We start from the raw sequence: 25,489 nt of genomic DNA, 5'->3' as shown, positions 1-25,489 counted from the left end.
TGCTCTTAAAATTGAATCTATCACAAAAGAACTTCCAAATACAGTTGAGGCCTATCTTTATGCGGATGATCTTTCCATTTCTTGCCACTCTCAGAATATGAGATCCATTGAATGTCAATTGCAGATATCCTTGAATAAGGTCCAAAGGTGGGCAGGACTCAATGGCTATCGTCTATCTCAGCAGAAAACTGTTGCAGTCCACTTTTGTAATCAACGAAAAATGCATACAGATCCTGAACTTCAGATGTCAAATTTTACCATTCCAATGACCAGCAGTATCAGATTCTTGGGATTAATCCTTGAAAGAAAATTAAATTTTTTTGAGCACATTAAATCGGTGGATACTTCCTGTCTCAAAAAACTGAACATACTCAGAGCTTTTTCTGCCCTGTCTTTGGGAGCAGACCATCCATCTTTGCTTCTCTTATACAGAGCATTGATCAGATCCCGTTTGGATTATGGTGCTCCAATCTACGATTTTGCCCAACAGAATACACTATCCTGGTTGGACCCTATGTACAGAATAGTGTATTGCGGATTGCCCTTGAAGCATTCAGGACATCTCCTACTCATAGTTTATATATCGAAGCACATGAGCCCCCTCTTTGTCTCCGCAGGAAAACACTACTTCTTAAGTATGCAGCTCGAATACAAAGTTGCTGTCAGCTTCCTATTGAGCCATACCTCTTTAATCCACCACTGCAAAACCTCTATAGAAATAAACCCAGTAAAATAAGACCGGCAGGCTTACGCCTAATTGAAATAACACAAAGTTGGAATATTCCTAATGTCAACAGGCTAGAAGTAGTGAAATACTCTCATCCACCTTGGATACCCCCTCCTCAATTAACTTGTGATACTTATCTTTAAAAATGGGGAAAGAATTGCCTACCGTCACTCAAAGTGAAACAACTCCATGCAAGCCATATTCAGAAATATGCTAGTTTATTGCCAATATATACTGATGGCTCCAAATCACATTCAGCTGTTGGAGCAGCATCAGTATTTCCCACTACAATCATTTCTGCTTCCCTTCCACCTAAATATAGCAGCTTTTCTGCTATATTCATACAATAAAATTAGCTTTAGAAAACCTGAATCTCTACTCATCTCTAAAATATATTGTATACACTGACTCTCTAAGCTCAATTACAGCAATATACAAAACTTTTCTTACAAGGTCCATCCTATGTTAAACCAAATCAGAAGCCTATTATTAAAAATTGAGGAATGTCATCAATCAGTGACCTTTTGCTGGATCCCAGCCCATTCGGGGTTTAAAAGGGAATGAACTCGCCGACAAAAATGCCAAAAATCCATCAACTTATGATTTAACCCTTGCTCCTATTCCAATCTATGACTATAATCATATCATACAAACAATATGTCTTGCACAGTGGAAAGAGCTATGGCACACTGAAACCAATAATAAACTCTTTCAGTTGAAACAGCTGTTGTTGTTATTATTTGGTTTTTAGGAGCATTAGCAACTAAGGCCATATTGCTCCGGGGGATGTGCGGTGGTCATTCCCTGACCTTTCCGCATCCTCCATATTTGATGGTCACGGGGTTGAAACAGCACCCAAAGCTTTGGCACTTCAGCACCAAAACAGTGCAAAGAGAAGAACTGGTACTTACACAAATAGGACATACATATCGCACTCACCTCCATCTACTCACAGGAGAGGAGCCTCCTCAGTGTCCACACTGTTCAGCACATTTATCAGTGAAATATATCCTAATTGACTGCCCACAGTATCAACAGGGGTGCTGCCGTAGCCAGGTGGGAAGGAGCAGCAGTGCGTAGCACACACTTCTTGATTAGACCAGGGTTCGAGCCCGTCACCACCAAATACGGAGGATGCGGAAAGGTCAGGGAATGACCACCGCATATTCCCGGAGCAATATGGCCTTAGTTGCTAATGCTCCTAAAAACCAAATAACAAACAAACAGTATCAACAGGACAGAACATCCATCCTGTCTTCCCTGACAAATCTGCGAGAACCGATGACATTAAAGCATATTATTGGCGAGGAAGCAAATATCAATGAATTTTTATCTTTTCTGAAAAAAATTGGACTTTATCATAAATTCTGAAAGATTACTGTAACAAAAATCAAGTCATTACAACTGAATTTTGTTTTTAGCAGTTCCCTATGAATAGGTGCACTATAGCCCCAAAAGCTTATGTGCCATTCAACCTCCATAACACACACACTAAAACCAATCAGAAACCCAACCCTGTGTTAGGCATCATCATCAGCCATTTTCAATCCACTGCAGGATGAAGGCCTCTCCAGCAACTTTCCAATTCCTTCTGTGTTGTGCAATGGCCATCCATTTACTACCCAAAAACTCATGAATTTCATCTGTCCATCTCTGTTGCTGTTAGCATTAGCATTAGTAGAGGCACATGATGCAAGAAAGCAAGCTTATGCAGCATCAGCCAAAAAAAACAAAAAAAACCCTTCCACTTCACCCCTCCGTTCGTTCGAAATACCTGTCCAGCTGAGCCTTAAATTTATTTAGGCTATCAACTTCCACAACAAGGGATGGAAGTCTGTTCCACCAACCAACTACCCGCTGGCTAAAGGCAAATTTCCGCACATCTATCCTACATCTGTCTTCCAGGTTTTCTTCTAGCTCCTCTTGGGTACCATTCTGTTATTTTCTTATTCCATCTGTCATCATGTCTTCGAGCTATGTGTCCTGCCCAAGACCATTTTAGTTCTGATAAGGATGTCCTTTACTTGAGTTTGCTGCCTAATCCATGTGTTTCTCTTCTTATCTAACAGTCCTATTCCCAATATAATTTGTTCCATTTTTCGCTATGTAGTTCTCTGCTTCTATTCCATTCTTTTGGTGAGTTCCCCAGGTTTCACTTCCATAAGTCATGGTGGGGAGTATACACTGGTTCATTATTTTACATTTCAGACAAATTGGGATATTGCTCCTCAGTATGTGACTATATTTCCTGAATGCTATCCATCTAAAATTTATCATTATTGACTTCCAGCCATTTATTATTATTACAGCTAATGACTTGTCCCAGATAAGTATATGAATCTACCTTTTCAATTACTGCTCCTTCAATGATTATAATCCCTTTCTATAGCATACGTGTTCATCGCTACTTTTTTAGCCCTATCTTTAGTGCAAACTACTTACTAACTCTGCATAACTGATTAAGATTTTCCTCTAATTCTTTGGGATCGTGGCTTATGACCACAATGTCATCTGCAAATCGTAAATGGTTTAGGTACTCTCCATTCACACATTGACTCCTTTCTGAGACCAATCTAATCTTCTGAAAGCTTCCTCTAGGGCAGCTGTAAACAACTTTGGAGATATTGTGTCTCCTTGTCGAACTCCTTTCTCAATTTTAAATTTGTTACTATCTTTGTCTAGTCTAATAAAGGAGGTAATGTTCTCATATATTTTCTTCAAAATCATAATACATGGGGTATCTATGCCTTGTCTTTCCAGTGCCCGAAACATTGCCTTATGCTGTATGGAGTCAAATGCCTTTTCATAATCCACAGATGCCAGGCATAATGGTATTTTATATTCATTTGCTTTCTCCATTAGTTGTGATATTACATGAAGGTGATCCATAGTCGAGAATCCTGTCCTAAAGCCAGCTTGCTCTTTCGGTTGATTCTCATCAAGTATTCTTTCTAATCTGTTTGTAATGGCCCTTGTGAACAACTTGTAGATGTGGGATAACAAGCTAATTAGTGTATAATTTCTGATTTCTGATTTATCTCCTTTCTTATGCAGCAAAACTATGCTGCAGTGTTCCACTCCTTAAGTGTCACACCTCTTCTAATGTATTTTGTGAAGAGTATTGCCAATTTCTGTGTCATGTTTCTTCCTCCCAATTTTAACAACTCTACAGTAACTTCATCTTACCCCAGGGCTTTCTGATTTTTCATTTTCTTCAATGCATGTTCAACCTCACCAGGAAGGATATCGGGTATGTTGTATGTGTTACTAATTTGTGATCCATCTTATCTTCCCCACTGCTGGCATCATTCCCTTGCTCCTTTTATAATTCTCTATAATAGTCTTCTGCTATTTTAATTATGCATTCTCTGCTATTTATAAGTACACCATCTTTTTTTTTTTTTTCTATTTTTCAGTATCATTTATCTTTCTGTATTACTGCTCATGGCTGGTGATTTAAGTCCTTTGTTTTTCCTTAATGCATGTTTTACTTTTCTTGTGTTCAATCTTCTTATGTCCTCTGTTGTTGTTGTTGTTTGGTTTTTAGGAGCATTAGCAACTAAGGCCATATTGCTCCGGGGATATGCGGTGGTCATTCCCTGACCTTTCTGCATCCTCCGTATTTGGTGGGCATGAGCTCGAACCCTGGTCTAATCAAGAAGCTTGTGCTACGCCCTGGTGCTCCTGCCCACCTGGCTATGGAGGCACCTTATGTCCTCTCTGAGTCTCTTTCTAATGGCTTTGCATATCTCATTGTTTGTCTTACTCTTCATTTGTCGTCTTTGGTTCATCACGACAAGTGTTTCTTTACTAATTTTTTTCTTCTTTGGATTTCTTTTTACGTATAGATTTCTTGGGCTTTATCACTTTCAGAAATTTGTAATATTCCTTGTCAATATCTTGGTCCTGAAAGATCGGCACAAGCTCAAACTTGTTCCTAAGTTCCAGTACATACTGCTTTTTCTCCTCTTCTGTTATCTCAAAGACATTTGTATTATTTACTTGAGTCAGTTTTTTCCTTTCTTTTCTTACATCCATCTATATCAAGTGTGCATCTTACCATTCTGTGATCATTTCTAACATTTACCTTGTTTAAGATGGTAACATCATTCACAATATGTCTTCTGTTAGTGAGGATGAAGTCGATTTCATTAGTTGTTAATCCATTTGGGCTCTTTCATGTCCTCTTTCTGTTCATCCTTTTCTTGAAAAAGTGTTTATTACTGACATTCCTCGAGATTCTGCAAATTCCACAAGTCTTTCTTCTCTTTCATTTCTTTCACCAATTCCAAAATTTCCTATATTTCTCTTTTCTGCGCTGTTTTGTCTCTTTCCAACCTTAGCATTGAAGTCCCCCATAATGATAGTGTAGTGGGTTTTCTGCTCATCTAGGAGATTCTCAATTTCAGTGTACATTTCTTCAACCTCTTCATCATCATGTATTGATGTTGGTGCATAAATCATTATAATCTTTAGCTTGTACCTCTTAGAAATCCTGAGTAGTAGTCTTGAAACCCTCGGTGATGTACTTTTGAATTCCAAAATGTTTTTATTTCTATCTCTATAGACCAGAAAGTCAACTCGACCTTCACTCCTTTCACTGTTTCCATTGGTGTACAGCAGATTTCCACTTGATAAACTTATAAGTGATTCATTTTTTCTTCTTCTCTCAGCCAGTGATGTTCCAATTCACATTTTCTAATTCCTTTTCCAGCTCTAGTATCCTTCCTTCTCCGATGAGCGATCTTACATTGTAACAGGCCAAGTTCAGTTTCCATTCATGACAGCCTGGTCGTACCCAGAGATTCTTATGCACCCTCTGCTTCCACTCTGATTCTCTCACTGCTGTAAGAGGTGGTAGTGAAAGCCACTGGGGACTGAGGGCCATTTGTTTCGTCATGATGTCCTGCTGGAGGGTTTGGTCTTTTCCTCTTCATGCTGACCAAGCATCTTGAAGAGCACCACTCTACACGTTCATTGCCATCTAAGTGATGTAACAGGGCTTACCATCGAGAATGTGTGTATGAGTGGATTTTAGGGAGGCAAGCTAACCAGACATTTCCTAAATCTTCTGAAATTGAAAGATATTGGATCCATCAATGTTTTAGACTGAATGTCTGATATCACACAGAATGCCTGTCAGGCAGAGTCTGTTAATAATATATTAGGTACTATTATCCAGACTGATAATAGTACCTGATATGGGTACTATTATCAGTCTGGATTATTCCCCAGCCTCAATGAGAACACAAACTTTTAAAATGCCACCATAGAGCTTCTATTTATAATAGAAGAATTACAAGCAGCTTAAAACAAAAATCAATAAATGCCCTGAATTTGACCTCCTGGAAATAATAAAAAAAAATTGCTGAAATTGTAACCTGATAAACTAATAAATCTTATAATCACTGCCTGACAGAAGGAAAATTCCTCAAAATTTCGAAAATAGCTGTACTCAGGCTCAATTTAAAGAACCCTGAGAAACCTTCCAAGGAACCCAAATCATGTAGACCTATAGCTCTACTCCCAATAATGGCCGACCGGGCTAGCCGAGTGGGTAAAGTACCTACCCGGCAACCCAAAGGTCGCGGGTTCGATTCCCGCCTCGGGTTTGGATCAAAGTACTGCAAAAACCTTGGGAGGCGCAATATGGCTACAGAAGCCAATGCGCCAACAACTACCAAATCAAAATCAAACTCCCAATAATGGGAAAAGTATGTGAAGGATTAATTTACAATGGATTCTCAACATACTACTACTACTACAAAGCAGGATGCCATTCAAATAATCAGTATGGATTTAAACAGGCCAACTCTATGGAGGATGCCATGTACCACCCCCCTCAACTTGGGCACCTGTACGTGGTGAGGGGACCTCCCAGTGATGCTGCTGGGTTTCCAGATTAGCATCACTGGGATCTAACGCCCATACCTTGGTTCCAGGGTTACATCTGTGGAATCCGGCGTGTGCAGCCGTGCGCCGCGACCCGTGGAATCCAGAAAGGGGGATCCTGGTGGTTGAGGGGCCCAGCCTTAATACACCACTTTGGCCCCTGCTTCGACAAGACAGGTGGTCTCGGACCGGCCCGACTGGGATCAATCGGCGGGTGGTTTTTACTGCAAGGGTCAACTGCATTCCAATAAGTCTCCCTCCCTTTGGTCCTGGGACGGGATAAAGACTTATTGGTAACATGAGTATGGTGTTCTAAGCGAACTCGGCGTCCCATTCGTGTACGCAGTACCTGCTAGTTCACGAGTGGGCGCCCCCTTGTAGGGCTCCGTGGTGGGTGAGGTACTTAGGCATCAGACACTTTCTCTTTACTCCTATGAGTAATTTAAATCCCATTTCTTCTGGGGCCCCAACAAGGCCCCTACCTAATCGAGATCATGACGCAGATAACACTTCTGCAAAAAGAGCCAGAACTGAGGAAATACCACCACCACCATCAGTGACACCGCTTTTCCTCATTCTCCATTCTACCGGAGAGCAGTCCATTGGAAAGATGTCACCCTTCTTCATCCAGAAAGGATTAGAAGGGTTGGCAGGTTCACCAAAATCTGTAAAAAAGACTGCGTTCTGGCGACCTTTTGGTCGAAGCTACAAATGTTAAACAGGCAGAAAAAATCCTGAACGCCACATCAATAGGGGGAATACCTATCATCGTAACCCCCCACAAAACTTTGAACTCTTCCCGTGGTGTCATTTCAGAGTGGGACCTTCTTCATGTTTCTGAAGAAGAGATCTGCTCCGAATTGAAAGAACAAGGAGTGACGGCTGTCAAAAGAATATCAATGAGAAAGGATGGGAATCTCGTCCCTACCCGAGTTCTTATCCTCACGTTTAACACCCCACGGCCTCCAAGTTCCATAAAGGCAGGCTATCTAAACTGCCCAGTGAGGATTTATATCCCAAACCCACTGCGGTGTTTTAGATGCCAAAAATACGGCCACTCACAAACATCTTGTCGTGGTAACCCTGCCTGTGCTCGATGTGGTGTTAAAGACCACGAGAGCAAGGAATGTTCAGCTCCAAAACCGATCTGTGTCAATTGCCAAGGAGAGCACCCCGCCTACTCTAGAGCATGCCAGCGGTGGAAGGATGAAAAAGAAATACAAAAACTGAAAACAGAGCTGAATATCTCCTACCCAGAGGCCAGAAAACTTATCCAACCAATAAATAGCAGGAAACCTTCATATGCCCAGAAGGTTTCTGCAAAGTGCACTATCGGGACACAAACTGAGATGACTATACCACCAAGAGAGTCATTTACCCCGATTGCTCGCTATTTATTGAGTTCACAAAAGCCCACCAAAAAAACACAGTCAGTTGCCACTCCTATATCCGTACCTCCTAGTGCTCCACCACTACCAAAACCAAGTGGTAAAGAAAAGCCAAAAACTTCAGAAGAGTCATCCGTGATACCAGAAACAATGGATGTAGAGAACAAGGAGGTACCGGATGAATCAGTCTTGGAACTCTTTGCGGAGGAAGAAATGGACGTCGGACAGCGTCCTTTCTTCCCCAAAAAAGATAAATCCAAGAGTGACAAAATAAAGCCCTCAGCACCTCGGAAGCCGCCTGATGGACCCACCAAGTCAAAATAATGGCTAAATTCCTACAATGGAATTGTCGTGGATTCCGGCGAAATACTGATGACATCAAGGCCCTCCTGCAAAAGCACGAGCCAGTTTGCTTTTGCTTGCAGGAGACTTATCTAAAGGCAAATGATGATCCCACCTTGCATAACATCACAATGTTTCGTAAGGATAGAATTGCGGATGGTCCTGCTCATGGAGGAGTGGCTATCCTTGTGGGCAACCAGACCCCAGTTCAGCCTTTGCTAGTTACAACCTGCATAGAGGCTGTTGCAATTCGCCTTTCAGTGGGATTTTTATTAACTGTGTGCTCTATTTATTTGCCACCTGGGACTGACATCTCCCAGGAAGACCTTGATGATCTTGTAACGCAGTTTCCTCCCCCTTTCTTACTTCTCGGGGATTTTAATGGACATAACACCCTGTGGGGTAGTGCTAACATCAATTGGAGGGGACGGGTCATAGAGTGTATGCTCAATGACAATGACCTTTCATTTCTAAATACTGGAACAAACACCTTCTTCCACATGCCTACCCGTACTTTTTCTGCCATTGATCTCTCTATCTGCTCCCCTTCACTCACTTGGGAAGTGGAGGAGAATCCATACGGAAGTGATCACTTCCCTGTGATAACCTCGTTACACAGTGGGAGACCGTGTCTTCCTTTCAGGTTACCACGGTGGAAGATTGATCAGGCTGACTGGTCTGCCTTCCAACATCAGGCAAATTTTGATCTCAGCACCATCAGTCAGGAGCCTATCAATGATGCAGTAACGTACATCTCAGAAACTATCGTCCAAGCAGCTGCGAATGCTGTTCCAAAAACATCTGCCCGGTTTCCACCATTTCCCAAACCTTGGTGGAATTCACAATGCACAGCAGCAAAAAAGGCTCAAAACAAAGTGTGGGGGATATTCCGCCGATATCCTACCACGACCAACCTTATAGCCTTTAAAGTGCACGAGCCAAAGCACGCTATATCCGCCATCAGAGTCAAAAGGAATCATGGATCCATTTTACATCATCCATTAACCAGTCTACCGACTCTAAGGTAGTCTGGGATAAAATCCGGAAAATGAAGGGAAAATATACATCCCACCCTTCTTCAATCCTAGATTATAATGGATGCACTATTGCAGATCCAACTGCAATAGCCAACTCTCTTGGGGAAACATTCTCTAACATCTCTGCAACATCTTCGTATTCCCCAGAGTTCCTGGTCCTGAAACATAAACTAGAAAAAGAAGCACTTAATTTTAAGTCTAAGAGCATCTATCCCTACAATGGGGAATTTACTATGCAGGAACTGAAAAGAGCCCTTGCTCTTTCCAGAGCAAGTGCTGTTGGACCAGATGGCATCCATTATGAAATGATTAAACATCTTTCACCAAAATCTGTGGATTATCTGCTCTTTCTATATAACAGAATCTTTATTGAAGGGCAGTTTCTGAATTCCTGGATCTGCTGCTGTCTTTACAGACAGCACTACATTGGAGCAGATTCCCTCTGAATGTAGCATATTTACTGCAGAGCTGCACGCAATTGAGTTAGCCTTGGATCACATTAGTAAATGCCAATACCAGCGGTTCATTTTATATTCCGACTCTCTTAGCATGTTACAGGCTTTAATATCTGTGAGATATAATCCTCATCCAGTTCTGTCTAATATTCAGCAGAAGATTCACTTCCTCTGTGGACGTGAATATGATATCCGCTTCTGCTGGATTCCCAGCCACATTGGGATTACGGGAAATGATTTGGCTGACGCCGCAGCCAAATCAGCAATTCCCAATAATAACTGCTGCCTGTCAGTCCCATATACAGACTACAGGCAAATAATACACGAGAAGATACACTCCCAATGGCAGGATTCGTGGAATAGACAGACTGCGAATAAATTATATCATATAAAGCCTGTAATTGAACCGTGGCAGTCTAGTCTGCACAGGAATCGTAAGGAGGAAGTTGTTCTTGCCCGGACCCGCATAGGACACAGTCATTTAACTCATTCGTTTCTGCTGAGGGCTGATGACCCTCCTATGTGTGTGTCCTGTGGCACAATTTTAACGATTAGACACCTTTTAATTGACTGTCCAGATTTTAGCAGCACCCGTTTTACCGCTTTTAATCATCTGACTGAACCTTATACACTCAGTCAGATTTTATCTGACAATGACAACGTGTCTGCTGTTTTTAACTATTTTAAATCAACAAAAGTTTTTAATTGTATTTAAAATTTATGTTATTGTTATCTCTTTATTGGTTTATTTTTTATATACCTGTTATTATATATCTGGACATGGTGGCCTAACTACTTAGGTCACTGAATGTTTTAACTGTTTATAATATGACCGGTATTTGGCGCATTATAGCCTCAGTTGCTGATGCGCCAAAAAAACCAAACCAACCAACCAACCAACCAACCGGATTCCTGGCGCAAGGCAATCGTTCTTGCCTTTTCTAAGCCAGGAAAGGATCCGAAATTCACTACCAATTATCATCCTATTGCTCTGACTAGCTGTCTGTGTAAAATCCTGGAGAGAATGGTTAATTCTCGTTTAATGTGGTACTTAGAATCAAATGACCTTCTCTCCAACATTCAGTGTGGTTTCCGAAGGAACCGGTCCACTTTGGACCATCTTATTAGACTGGACATTCATCCGGGATGCTTTCCTAAAACGCGAACACTTGGTGTCGGTGTTCTTTGATATGGAGAAAGCGTATGACACAACTTGGAGATTTGGCATCTTAAAAGATCTGCATAGCCTTGGTCTTAGGGGGCAACTCCCCATTTTTATTAATAACTTTTTAGCCAATCGATCTTTCCAAGTTCGTGTGGGATCCTCACTCTCTCATCCCTTCAGCCAAGAGGAGGGAGTACCACAAGGATCAGTATTGTGTCACGCTTTTTGCCATCAAAGTAAATTCCATCACAGAACAACTTCCTCCAACTGTAAACAGTGCCCTCTATGTTGATGACTTTAGCATATTTTGTCAGTCATGCAACATGAGGGTTATTGAAAGACAACTGCAGAAAGCCATTGATCGCCTCAACTCCTGGGTACTTGCAAATGGCTTCAGGTTCTCCCCGGAGAAGACCGTTTGTGTACATTTTTGTCATAAGCGTAATCTTCATCCTGAACCTGAATTAAGGCTCGGATAAAATGCTATTCCAGTAGCAGCGGACACAAAATTCTTGGGACTCAGATTTGACAAAAAGCTGACCTTTCTGGATCAAATCCGTCAGCTCCGCACAAAGTGCACAAGAGGCCTTAATATTCTCCGCTCGCTCTCCTCTACATCATGGGGTGCAGACCGATACACCCTTCTACGGCTTTACCGTGCACTTGTGCGGTCCAAATTAGATTATGGGTCCCGGGTATATTCTTCAGCCAGAGACAGTGCCCTTCGATGGCTGGACCCTGTCCATCATCAGGCTCTCCGTATCGCTACTGGAGCATATAGAACATCTCCTGTCCAGAGTTTATACGTCGAAGCAAACGAACCACCGTTATCGCTTCGACGTAAGCAGTTGTCTTTAAAGTACGCTTTAAAACTGAAATCCCTGCCAGACCATCCGACATGGCCATTCGTTTTTGAGCCACGATGGGAAAATTTGTACAATACCCGTAAGATTGCCAATCGTTCTTTTGGTATTCATCTCCAAGAGCTACTCAAAGAACTTAATATCAAGGTAGACAAGGTTACCCAAACACCAAAGCAACCCCTTCCACCCTGGCATGCTCATGTCCCGGCATGTGACTTATCCCTTAGAAATTGGGGAAATTCGGACACTCCATCATCAATCTACCTGCAGCTTTATTCAGCACACCGAGCTGAACATTCTGACTTCGCGCCAGTTTACACAGACGGTTCGAAGTCGGAATCATATGTGGGATCTGCTGCTGTCTTTACAGACAGCACTACATCAGAGCAGATTCCCTCTGAATGCAGCATATTTACTGCAGAGCTGCACGCAATTGGGTTAGCCTTGGATCACATCAGTAAATGCCAATACCAACGGTTCATTTTATATTCTGACTCTCTCAGCGTGTTACAGGCTTTAATAACTGTGAGATATAATTCTCATCCAGTTCTGTCTAGCATTCAGCAGAAGATTCACTTTCTCCATGAACGTGAATGTGATATCCTCTTCTGCTGGATTCCCAGCCACATTGGGATTATGGGAAACGATTTGGCTGACACCGCAGCCAAATCAGCAATTCCTAGTAATAATCGCTGCCTGTCAGTCCCCTATACAGACTACAGCCAAATAATACACGAGAAAATACACTCCCAATGGCAGGATTCGTGGAATAGACAGACTGCGAATAAATTATATCATATAAAGCCTGTAATTGAACCGTGGCAGTCTAGTCTGTGCAGGAATCGTAAGAAGGAAGTTGTTCTTGCCCAGACCAGCATAGGACATAGTCATTTGACACATTCTTTTTTGCTGAGGGCTGATGACCCTCCTATGTGTGAGTCTTGTGGCACAATTTTATCTATTATACACATTTTAGTTGACTGTCCAGATTTTAGTAATATCCGTTTTACTGCTTTTAATCATCTGACTGAGCCTTATACACTGTCAGATTTTATCTGACAATGACCATGTGTCTGCTATTTTTAGCTTTTATAAATCAATAAAGGTTTTTACTTTTATTTAATATTTACTTGTTATTGTTATTTCTTTATTGATTTATCTTTTTGCATTTTATACCTTTGTTATTTTATAATTTGACATGGTGACCTAAGTAATTAGGTCAGTGAAACAAAAATTTTTATATATCACCTGGTTGTGGCACATTATAGCCTTAGTCGCTAATGCGCCAATAAAACCCAACAACAAACAAACAAACCATGTACCACCTACTCACAGCAATAAAAAACACAGAGGAAAAATATATGTTAACAATTTCAAGGGGCATTTGACTCATTCTGGTGGCATAGGAGGCTCTGCCTTAGGAGATTCCGCCAGACAAATGTCCCACAAAACCTCTATCAAGTAATAAACAGCTACCTTAAAGACAGAAGTGTCTCGGTTCATACAGGGTTCCAGGAGTTGACATGCCCTATGAATAAAGATTTCCCACAGGACTCAATTCTTGGCCATTTCTTCTGGACAATTGTTCTAGATGAATTCCCGGCCTTGGATTTTGGCCCAGTGGAAAGCATAGCCTCTGCAGACAATTCGATTCTTAAAAGAAAACACAAGAGTGGTTGTATATCAAATATCAAATGCCGCCCTCATGCAACTGCAGGAGTGGGCACAAATGCATGTGCTCAGGATATCACTGGAAAAAACTAAATATATACTTTTGAAAGGAAATCTAAGGAGACCCACTCAAATTAAAATTAATATAATAACCATAAAAATGATATCAGAACTAAAAATTAACTTTTTATTTTTATTAGTAACTTAAATTTAACCTTTTATCCCCATTTGGCATACTTGGCAAAAAAAGTGAGAAACTATGTAGGCGTGATTAGGATCAGTAGGGCTAACTGGAGGCTCAAAAGAAAGACCCTGGCAAACATATACCGAACAGTTTTCTTGCCTGTCTTATCCTATGGAGCTGGTCTGTAGCTGGTTTACCAACACAATCGTAGTCAGAAACAGGAACAATCTAGAGACAATTCAGAGAACAATACTCCTTACTATCATCAGGGCATGATGCATTGTGAGCACACCGGCACTGCAAGTGCTCACTGGTGCTCTCCCACTTTATTTGTAAATAGCCAAAAGAGGCTTATATTATAGACTCAGGAAGGGCACCCACAGAATTTCTGGGGATGGCTCTTGACACAGCCAATATCATCAAGGATGAGAGAAAGAAAATATTACCAAATATTGCTATTACCAAAAGGTTTTTGCCACGGGTTGCAATGGTTAGCCCAAACCCATTAAAGTGGATTGCTCCTGGACTCCTTACAAGCTTTAAATTGACAAGACAAGTCACGGCTCCCTATAGACACAATATTAGTTTCATTAGAGCTGACTGATGACCCTAACTGTACCTGTGTTGTGAGAGTGAAGATTGGGCACATATTCTCTATGAATGTATAATTTATGATATACCAAGAATGCAGTTAATAACTATAAAAATTGGCCGCCTTCCAAAAGGACAAGAACACATATGCATTAGCAAAGCAAGCATATATAGCATCAGCCAAAAAAAACCCTTCCCATTTCACCCATCCATTCACTCCAAATGCTTGTTGTCTAGTTCTGCCTTGAACTTATTTAAGTTTCCAATCTCCACTACGCCAGATGGAAGTTTATTCCAACTATCAACCACCTGCTGACTAAAGGTGAACTTCTGCACATCTATTCTACAATTGTATTTCCTCGATTTGAATTTATATCCCCTCAGGTGAGTAATCTGAGCAAGAGGAATAATCCCATCAATATTGAGCTTGTTCAAACCATTCACGGCCATATACGCCATGATTAGATCACCTCGCGGGTGCCTAGTCTCCACATGTTGCAATTTGCTGAACTTAATAAGTCTTTCTTCGTAAGAGCAACCTTTTGTTCCACTCACCAATCTTGTTGCCCTTCTCTGTACTTATTCCGGCAGCTGTACATCCTTCTTAAAATGAGGCCTCCAGACCTGTATGTAGCAGTCCTCAAGGTGTGGCCTGAACATTGCCTTATACAAGGGGATAATCACCTCCTTATCCCTGCTAGCAGAATTTCTGTATATCATTGCCAAAACATCATGAGCTACTCTTGCAGTTTGTCTCAGCCAGATCAAAAAACTTCATATCTGACTGCACAATTACCACCAGGTCCTTTTCATTCTCTACTACCCTGAGTGTAGTACCACACAGTTGGTACATTACTCTGGGGTTACTGCTACCCAGTACTATTTTTTTGTAGAAAAATAGGTGCCGGTACTCATTTTTTGCTATCAGGAAAAATTGTAAATTAAAAGGATATGAAAAGTACTGTTTTTTTTTTTTTTTTTTCTTGATATTTTTACTTTTGTAGTAATGTTTTTGGGATAATATACAACAAATTTAGTATATTAACACAGTTTATTAAGTGTAAATTTATTATTTAAGTATATAAAAAAAATAAGTAAAATATGAGTAAAATAAGTAAATAAATCAGTCAACTACTGAGTGCCGGGCACTCAGGATGAAGGGTCCATAGTCACGAATGGTCATTAGTTTAGTATCTCAAATAAGAGCTTTATGATAACTGAAAAAATTTCTAGAACCCCTGCTTGGCCTAAAACTGAGGAACTAATGAAAACGTTCTCTCCAAGGGTGGAGGAAGCGACTCCAACGTCAACCTGGGGAAGCGATTAAAGTCTTGGAGTAGAAGCAACTGGCAGGTGAGAGCCATGCAATCCTTTGTGCAGGTGCCTCCCCACCATTGCCGCCTCAACACTGGCTCTCTGAGTACCTCCTTGCTGGGACAACTGCAGCTTGAGGTTGTCACAGACATTCTCTCAGATATGCCAGACAAGCTGTACTTGTCACCTGGGAGTCTAAAACGCTGATGGAACTGATATTCGGGTGACACTCAAGTCAATTTCGGCGAAGTCCAGATGGTCTGTGACAGCCAAATCCTCTGCTTGCACCTTCACGATGGTGGGACTGTTAGTAATCCTGGGTATAACCTCCATGCACAAGTACATGATGGGTGACCACCCAGGTGTGAACCAACGTAAGCAGGGGTCGAGGTGTGGTGCCCACACCACATGGAGGAATGCCGCCCCTCCGTGTTACCAGGCAGTACTAAGTGGTAGATGACTCTCATCAACCAGTGAAATACCACCACTTTGCTTATTGGAGGCTTGAAGTGGTGGAACCCATGTTTAGTCTCTAGAGCTACGTTCCGGTCAACCCTTCCCTATCTCTTCCATCATGCAGTATGATTGATGACTTTTGAGGTTATGATGAACATTGTGGCGAGATCCAATATTCCTTACATTTCGAGGGTACAGCTCTAAAACGGTGTTCGCAGGCCGGCCGCTAGTTAGCACACCGGACCGAACCTATTGGTAACTCTCTAGGAGGCTTCTGGATCAGCTAGTGTATAATCTTGCTACCTCTACTCTGCCAGATAGTGACTGGATGGAGTCTGAGTAGTGTGTATGCGGGGAGCATTATTGAGGCCAGGTTATGTCAAGGATCTGGGTATATTCTTACCACGTGTACGCCATATCCAAAAATTTCATTACGTCATATAGCATGTCCCACCCACTTTTTCTTACTATTGAATACACCATGAATTGTCAAACTAATAGAGCAAGCTTATCTGCGAAAAGATCTAAACCTCCCAAGCACTTCCTAATTCATTTCACAAATATATGTGGTCTCAATTCTAATCTCAATGATGTCCATTTCCACTTGCAGTCTGCCAAACCCCATGTACGTTTTCTGTTAGAATCTCAGTTATCAGTTGATTCAACTACTGCACATCTCAGATGCCCAAATTATTCGCTGTATGATTCCTTTCGCCTCAAAGGTGGTACTTGTGCATATGTCCATTCTGATATTCCCTGACAGAGACTTGGCAGTTTAGAATCTCCTCTCTTTGATCTTCTGTGGCTTAAAATCTCTCTACCTCATTGTGTCAAATTCATCTGTTGTCTCTACTGTTCTCCCAACTCCACTAATCACTTGGAGCTCTTTGACTTCCTCTCTTTGCAACTTGACTTTCTCCAGTCCAACTTTCCTAACAGTGAGGTAATTTTCCTTGGTGATTTTAATGTTCACAACTCTAGCTGGCTTCCGTTTTCTAGTCACACCGACCCAGCAGGTCGAGATGCTGAGGCTTTTGCAATTACTAATGACCTAGCACAGATTGTTCATTTACCTACAAGAATACCGGACAATCCTAATCATACAGCCAATACGCTTGATCTTTTTTCACAAACAACCCTTCTAAGTACACGGTCGAAGTGAGAGGTCCTTTAGGCACTTCAGATCACAATTTGGTGATTGTCTCTTTTCCAATGGGACATTTATCTCATGGCTATTTCCAACCTCGTATTGTTTGGCATTACAAGAATGCAAAATGGGATGACCTGCGAGACTTCTTTTCTTCTTTTCCTTGGTCGGATTACTGTTTCAACACTTCTGATGTCAACGTTTGCTTAGATTGTGTCAGTGAAATTATTCTTGCAGGAATGGAATCCTTTATCCCACACTCCACTTTAAAATCTCGTCCTTTATCTAAACCTTGGTTTTCCAATAAATGTGCTAAGGCTGTTCAAGAGAAGAATGTTGCATATCTTAATTGGCTTATTTCTAATTCTTCAGTTTAGTTTCATTTTCTGCCTACACCAAAGCTCGCAACAATTGTAAAGCAGTTATTAATCAGTCCAAACTAGAGTTTCAGCAGGCTAAGAGTAGAATACTCTTAGCCTGCTGAAACAATTACTAATGACCTAGCACAGATTGTTCATTTACCTACAAGAATACCGGACAATCCTAATCATACAGTTTTTATTTAATCAAAATTAAATAAAAAAAAAAAAAAAAAACCTAACATATAACTAGAGAAATAATGGAAATATGAACTTCACCAAAGCTATTGGCCACAACTTTTGCTCATCTCTGCCCCCCACCTCTGTCCAAACCAGATGGTTCTGTTGTCACTTCAGCCAAGGATAAAGCTGACCTGCTAGCATCCCATTTTTCTTCCAGCTCATGTATTAATGACCTTGGTAAAACACTTCCCACCATTCCCAACACGCTCCATTCAATTCCTCCTGTGGTCTTCCGTCAAAAGGATATCAGAAGGATTTTTATGAATCTTGATGCTAAGAAAGCTCCAGATCCTGATGGTATTTCTCCACTTGGTCTCAAAAACTGTGCTCCTGAAATTACTCCTATTCTTTGCCGCCTTTTTTCACTTTCTTATTCCAAAGGTGTTTTTCCTTCTGCTTGGAAATTTGCTCATATCCAACCAGTTCTTAAAAAGGGTGACAAATCCCTCCCATCCAATTATCGTCCAGTTGCAATTACTTCTACTCTTTCTAAAGTAATTTAGAAATCAATTAACCGCCAACTCTTAAACTACCTAGAAACCTTCTGTCTGATCAACGATCGCCAGTATGGATTCCATCAGTGTCGATCCACTGGTGATATTCTGGCTTATGTTTTCCATTTATGGACTAATTCAATGGAAAGGTTCGGTGAAACGCAAGTAGTTGCTCTTGACATCTCAAAGGCTTTTGATCGTGTTTGGCATAAAGGTCTTCTAAACAAGCTTCCATCTTATGGTTTGCCAACTGTTTTTAGTAATCGGTTATCCAGTTTTCTCTCTAATCACTCACTGAGGGTGATGGTAGATGGCTCTCTGTCTTCTGACTTCTCCACTAATGCCGGTGTCCCCCAAAGTTCAGTTCTTTCCCCCACTCTTTTCCTCTTGTATATTAATGACCTTCTTCCATTGACTGGAAATCCTATCCATAGTTTTGCCGATGATAGCACATTGCATTCCACTTTCCATTTTAAGAAACCTTGTCCTGCTCAATCAGCTTCAACTTCTCGAAAATCTGCTACCAATTCCTTAAATGCCGATCCTCAGGTAATTCTCCAGTGGGGTAAAGACAGCTTAGTTGATTTCAACCCTTCTAAAACTCAGTCTTGTTTTATATCTCGCAAAAAGGATTCTTCTGCTCCTATGCTTATCTTTGGTGACACTCCAATTTCTAAGAAAAATTATATATCTCTTTTGGGGATTACCCTGACTTCTAATCTCTCTTGGCACAAGCACATTACAAATATTGCTTCCTCTGCATCTAAAAAACTTGGTTTTCTCTTTCGCTCTCGGCATTACTTTTCTTCCAAACAGCTGCTCACTCTGTATAAATCACAAATCCGCCCTGCCATGGAATATTGTTCCCACATCTGGGCTGGTGCCCCCAAAACTTCTCTCAGGCTTCTTGATTCCATTCAGAAGAGGGCAGTTAGGTTAATTAATGATTGATCTCTAACAGAGTCTCTCCACTCGCTTTCTCATAGACGTACTGTTTCTTCTGCATGCGCTTCTACAGATACTTCCATGGGCACTGTTCTTCTGAATTGGCTTCTATAATTCCCGCTCTCTCTTTCAAAACAGTCCGAACACACGTGCCACCACTAGCCAGCATCTATTTACTGTCCAACTTCAAACCCACAGAACCAACTTTTCATCTTCCTCATTTATTCATTCAACTGCTGTTTTCTGGAACAACCTTCCTTCATACGTATTTCCTGAAAATTACAATCTACAGGAGTTCAAGTCCAATGTCAACAAATATCTTCTTTCGTCTTCTCAACCTCCAACCCACGCATGGTACTAAGTACTATAGGTTCTAATACCTCTCATGTTTTGGGGTTCACATAAAAAAAAAAAAAAAAAAAGCTTTGAAAATTGTTAAAAAATACTTCTCATCGCAAAATTTATAAATGACCTTTACAGAATTATTAACTAACTATTTAGCAACCTTTTTGTCACCAAAAGGAGAGTTGCTTAATACAAAGAAGCATGCTATCGAAGTGCAATAAAAATTTGGTTTTTTAATTTTAACACAAAAAGTAAATGATAATTTCAATCTTGATAAACATCGAATAATGCATAGCTAATGTGATTTTTAAATTTTTAGCTCCATTAGCAGCGGAAACACGAAAATTACTCACATTTTCCTGTTTGGCGCTGCCATTTTTAATTTTAAAAATATTTTAAAATTATATTTTAAATCTACTCATTGAGCTCTTTCCAAAGGTGTATAATAAGCTATAGGTTGTTGATAACATTTTTGTTCCACCCACATTTTACAAATGTGGGTGGTTTGTACCCCTCCACATTTCTCAGACAAATTTTTTTCAACAACGATCAATATGGCATTATGTTGGCCCACATGATGTTCAAATCCGTGCAAAATTTCAAGTCAATAGGTTGAGTGGTTCCAGAGATACAATGCTGTGACAAACAGATGGATGGACAGACAGACAACCGAGTGGCATTATAATGGTCCTTCGTTAGACTACGGCCCCAAAAAATAATAAGTAAAAATAATTTCAAGTTTTTGTAGAATATTCCAAATTTTTATTAAGTTCTCATCCGACATCATATGCCAACTTCTTTTCTTCCTCTTTGTGTGTCTCTTGCTTAATGCATTCCCAAGCAGCCAAGAATCGACATATTTTGCTGGATTGAAGCAGGTCAGCGGTGGACCTACAATTTTAAGAAACAGTAGTGAAGAAACTGTTTTTGTCATCAATGAAGCTCTATTTGGGCTGACAATCAGATTCACTTGTGAAAATCCTTATTCACATTCACTCTATGAAATTGGTATCCTACTCAGAGTGTCCATCAAATGCTTCAATTCTTCCAAAACCATCTTTTCAGTTAGATATTCCTGAAATCCATGAATTGTATCTCTTTCATTTAACTGTAACCTTATTGACAATTTTCTAACTTCATTTTCACCAAATGCCATCATTTCACATTTAGAAGGTTTAATACCTACGTTGTCCTCGTTTTCCTTCTCCCGTCATCAGTATTGTCACTAGTTCTTAAATTTGAATTTTTTTTTTTTTTTTTTTTCAAAACTGTCCAAAATATTGGTGTCATTCGGATATTCAGGTACTGTGACCATGTAAACAAAGATAGGGAAAAATTACTGAAAAATGTGGATGACGCACTTTATGGAAACAACAGGTGATTATTTGTCGGGGTAAAAGAAAATCTCCCTCCTAATTCTCAAATGGGACGCTTACAGTTGATTCATAGTGGTGTCAAACCTACGGCCCGCCAGGAAAGTGAACTAAAACAGCCTTTTAAATTTTGTTAATTATGAAAAAAATTTTCTCATTAAATGTTTTGTTCAGTAAATGTTATTGTGTATTGTACTTAATAAAATTTTCGAATATTTTTAATTTTACTTTTACATGCAACAAGATATGGAAAAAGGAATACACTAAAGAAATCTAACTTCGAATTTTTTTTGAATATTGCCCCTGTACGGGAAAAGTTTGGACACCACTGCAGTAGAAGGTGGACCAGAGCACATTGGGAATACCCCTTGATCTGCTCACTGCTGACCAGCGCGACTTCTCCATATGTGGAACCTGTGGTCGGATAGGTTTTACCAGGTACCACTAAGTTGTAGAATGGTAATCCCTTTAGCCCTTTTAATTGCCTAAATTTCCAGAAGGCCAGAAATGCAAACAGTGCGTACCAAGTATATTTTCTCCTAATCCGTTCGCTATATGAAAATTTTCTCGCTCAACGGAAAGTATTTTAAACGTAACTTCCAAGGGGAGTTCAAAATAATTCACTATAAAAGGACTTCATTAAACAGAGGCCCAACTGAGTAATTTAGAATTATAAAAATGGGTATACAGTTTTATATAGAAAATATCTTAATACTGACAGTGAAAAATGCAAATTTAGTTAAATAATTTTAAGCTTATTTAAATAGCAAATTTATGGAATATTACAAATTTACTAAGTAATTATGAAGGGGAGGGAGATGCACAGGCAGTGATCGATGCAACCAAGCTGAATAATATTATTAAGCTGGTTGCATGAGGATGCAATTTAGAATGAAAGATGGGTGAGTTAAATGAAAGAATGTATGAGAGTGATGGAACTGTATGAGTGTGCTGGGCACTGAAGGAAAGTAATAAGGGGAAATAGGGATTGTGGTAAAAGGGAATAAATTCTAGTTTTGGTGAAAGAGAATGATCAGTAAGGGAGCAAGAGAGAGTGAATGAGTGTTATGGTAAATGGGAGTGAATGAAGGAATGAATACACAATTAATAATAAGTAATTTAGTTTAAACATACTAACTCAAATTGAACTCAATACTAACAACAAGAACACACAGTGCACCCCCCCCCCAGGCCTGTAAGATATGCAGCAGCTGGGGGTGCATTTAAACTGAAAAATAACAGTAAGTTGGAGTGCTTGGGGAGTGCAGTGCAAAAAGAAAGAGATGAATAAATGAAATGAATGCCAGAAGAATGAGTGAGAGTGTGTGTATGGGAGTCCAAAAGAACATAAACTAACGTTGGATCTAATTACTAATTCCTGGTCTTATTTCTTTCAATCGATCTTTACTTAAAATTAGTTATTAGGTTTTAGTATATTAAGTTACACTATATACCATTGCACTCCCCCTGGTGTGAGAAAGAGGATGGAGGTGTGGGGGGAAAAATATATGTATATATAACAAAAAAAAATAGATAATATAAAATGTGAGAAAAAAATATAAACTCAGAATTGAGAGCAAAGAGTGAAGGAGGATTATGAGTAGACAAAATTGCCTGTCTCCCCCATTCTCCTCTCATCTGGATTGACTGGTGGACTAGTAGGAACCTCCTGCCCATCCAAGCAGGCACTATGCCGTGGCTCCCAAGGCAGCATGGTGTGGGATACTGACGCTGGTCAGTAGGATTAACCCTGGCCAGTGTGGGACAGAGCACAACACAGGTGTTCCAACATAGGGATACCTTTCCCTATGATCCATCACTCCTTCCACCTGGGTTGGTTGGTCTCTCTCTGTCTCTCTCTCCCTCCCTATGCCCCCCCCCCTTCACCTGGTGGGTTGCCCCACTGCCAACTATCACCTCCCATCCTCAGAGCAGGATGGGCATCCTGACTTGGGGGTCCCCACTTCTTTTCCCCCTTTTAACAAGGTGGGATGTGTTCTGATAAAGTGGAATCAAATTTGGCAATTGCTTGTATTAATTGCAAAAAGTTTCCATTATTGTTATCGAATAATTTTGAATTAGTACACCTTAAAGACAAATTTTGTTTTGCCAAATATTGAAGGCAAAGAACAATTCTCTTTAATACTGATTGCTATCTTATTTTTTCTTGATTTATCAGACTTTGCATCTACTGTATTTTGTAATTCTAAGTTTTTACGCAAATTAATTAATTTGTTAGTGCATTCAGCATGCATATTGCTTTTTTCGTGAATATTCAAATGTCTTGTTAAATGTTGCCAATATTTGTATCCACCATTTACAAGTGGAACTGAAGCAGTACTATTTAAAAATAATTTACAATTATAACAAAAGACAGCATTTTACTAAATCGAATACAGTAACCAATTACTTGAGAGTGGTTCACCGTTTTGTAATTTTTTAGTATAATATCCAATAGAAAAGTTTCTTCTGTCATTATCTTTGTTTTTCATCCAGCAAAACTGACAAATCGACCATAGCACATGCACAATTAACAGACATAAGACACACACAGCACAGCAGATGAATTTAATTATTCGGATGGTCTAAAAATAATGTAGCATATTATTATCTTTATCTTTTGCAAAATCAAATTTTTTTAATTGTTCTGGTTTGTTTTCTACTAACATCATTCTTATTTTATTATTTAAAATTTGTGGCCATTTACCGGGATCACTAAGTGAAATTAGTTGATCTTGTATACCACTATTGTGATCTTCACTTTCCTATTCATCCGAATTTGCTTCACTAGCACCTAGTGTTTCTTGCTGAATTGGAATGTCAACATCTCGGACAAGTGACATTCAATGGGACCTGGCTGTGGCTGGATGTCTAGAAACCTGGTAATCCAACTTGTTGCTTTTTTTTATTTCATCGCTTTTCATTTTTTTTCTTTTTCTGTATTCATAACCAGTGAGTAATTTCCTTCTGTTAGATAGCTGAGAAATATTTTTAAAAAGTTTTAAATTTAAAATTAATTATTTGTTAATATAAAATATGACAAAACACATTCTTCGATACATTGAACTATTAGTCTACTTAGTCTTTGCCGTCTCTTTTAGTGTTTAGAGAACATTGGTCTTTACTGCCTCTTAGTTATTGCCAGGCGCCTCCGTAGCCGGGTGGGCAGGAGCAGCAGTGCATAGCACACGCTTCTTAATTAGACTGGGGTTCGAGCCCGTGACCACCAAATACGAAGGATGTGGAAAGGTCAGGGAATGACCATCGCATATCCCGGAGCAATATGGCCTTAGTTGCTAATGCTCCTAAAAACCAAATAACAAACAACAAACAAACAGTTATTGCCACCCTGGTGCAGTACACCACTTGCACCAACAGGTTGACATGGCTCTGCCCCTTGTATATAAGCTCACCTCATTATCATGAAGTGATTACTAACTATCTCTTTGTGTAGTCATATTTTTATATTATAACACAAGTATATCATCAGTATACAGTGTGTTACTCTACTTAATACCTCTCAGCCCTCTTCCCTCAAGCAGGATCATATATCGTCGAACTGCAATTGCCTCAGTAATTCATAAAATAATTGAAGGGTCTTTTTTTTTATAACTGCAGGATTTAATTTATAACAGCAATCCAGCTAACACCCATCTCTCGGCCCAAGAGGAAGGTTCATCATCACTAACCTTGCAGACACCTTTGACAATCCAACTAGCATTTCAAGAAAAGGCTCAAATCACACTCCTTACACAGTAACCCTAATCAAATTGTCATAAGTGTCCAGGATTCCAATTTCAAATGCTGATTCCCACAAAAATCTTGCCATTAAATTTGATAAGATCCTCTTCTTCAACAACCACAGTTTAGTCTGGTGTGCTAGCCTGCTTAATAGCTATACTCAGTAAAACTGTGCAACGGCATTTGTAGGCTAATTATTAAAAATTTGGGAAGTGTAGCTCTACAAGCACTATTTTTTAATGACCTTATTTAAGACTATTTTTGCTTAATGCTCCTATTATGCTACATTGTTTTCTCCAATTCATTTGATGTTCTTTTGAAAAAAACATACTAACTCAAAAAAATAAATATATAGACTATTTCTCTTTCATCAGGAACCAATTAAGAGAGTAGTACAAGGTGCTGCAACATATATATTTATATATAACTTATAAATATAATTATTGTTTTTACTCTCTGATCATTACTGCAAAACGTATTGACTAAAGATATTTTTTAAAGGAGAAAAGGATGAAATGCACGATGACTCACTCACTAAAGGAAATGATGTGGCATTCAGATCGCCTCCACACAGAAGGCAAATAGGAAAGGGTAAGTTCATTAAATTATAAGAAATTTTTAGCTTCATAAAAAAGTGAAATAAACAGTGTAATTACACATTGAAGAAAAGTTTTTAATATTCATTTTATCTACTTAAAATTATAACATTGAAATTTCAGAAGTACTTGGAAATAGGCTGAAAAGACAAATGTATACC

General features: G+C 39.7%; 1 protein-coding gene across 3 annotated transcripts in view; it reads left to right on the top strand.

The window, feature by feature from the left end:
* LOC150081781 (opioid-binding protein/cell adhesion molecule homolog) overlaps positions 1–25,489 on the top strand; it is a 718,769-nt gene that overhangs the window by 632,741 nt on the left and 60,539 nt on the right. For all 3 annotated transcript variants that reach the window (XM_090379651.1, XM_090379650.1, XM_090379652.1), the window contains exon 9: positions 25,234–25,323. In XM_090379651.1, the coding sequence (XP_090235777.1) occupies positions 25,234–25,323 (90 nt within the window). The remainder of the gene's footprint in view (positions 1–25,233; positions 25,324–25,489) is intronic.

This window comes from Mastigoproctus giganteus, chromosome 8, assembly GCF_048544385.1.
Source record: "Mastigoproctus giganteus isolate SK-2022 chromosome 8, ASM4854438v1, whole genome shotgun sequence".
Classification (NCBI taxonomy): Eukaryota; Metazoa; Arthropoda; class Arachnida; order Uropygi; family Thelyphonidae; genus Mastigoproctus; species Mastigoproctus giganteus.
Note: the sequence above shows the minus strand (reverse complement) of the source record. Positions and strands in the feature narration are given on the sequence as shown.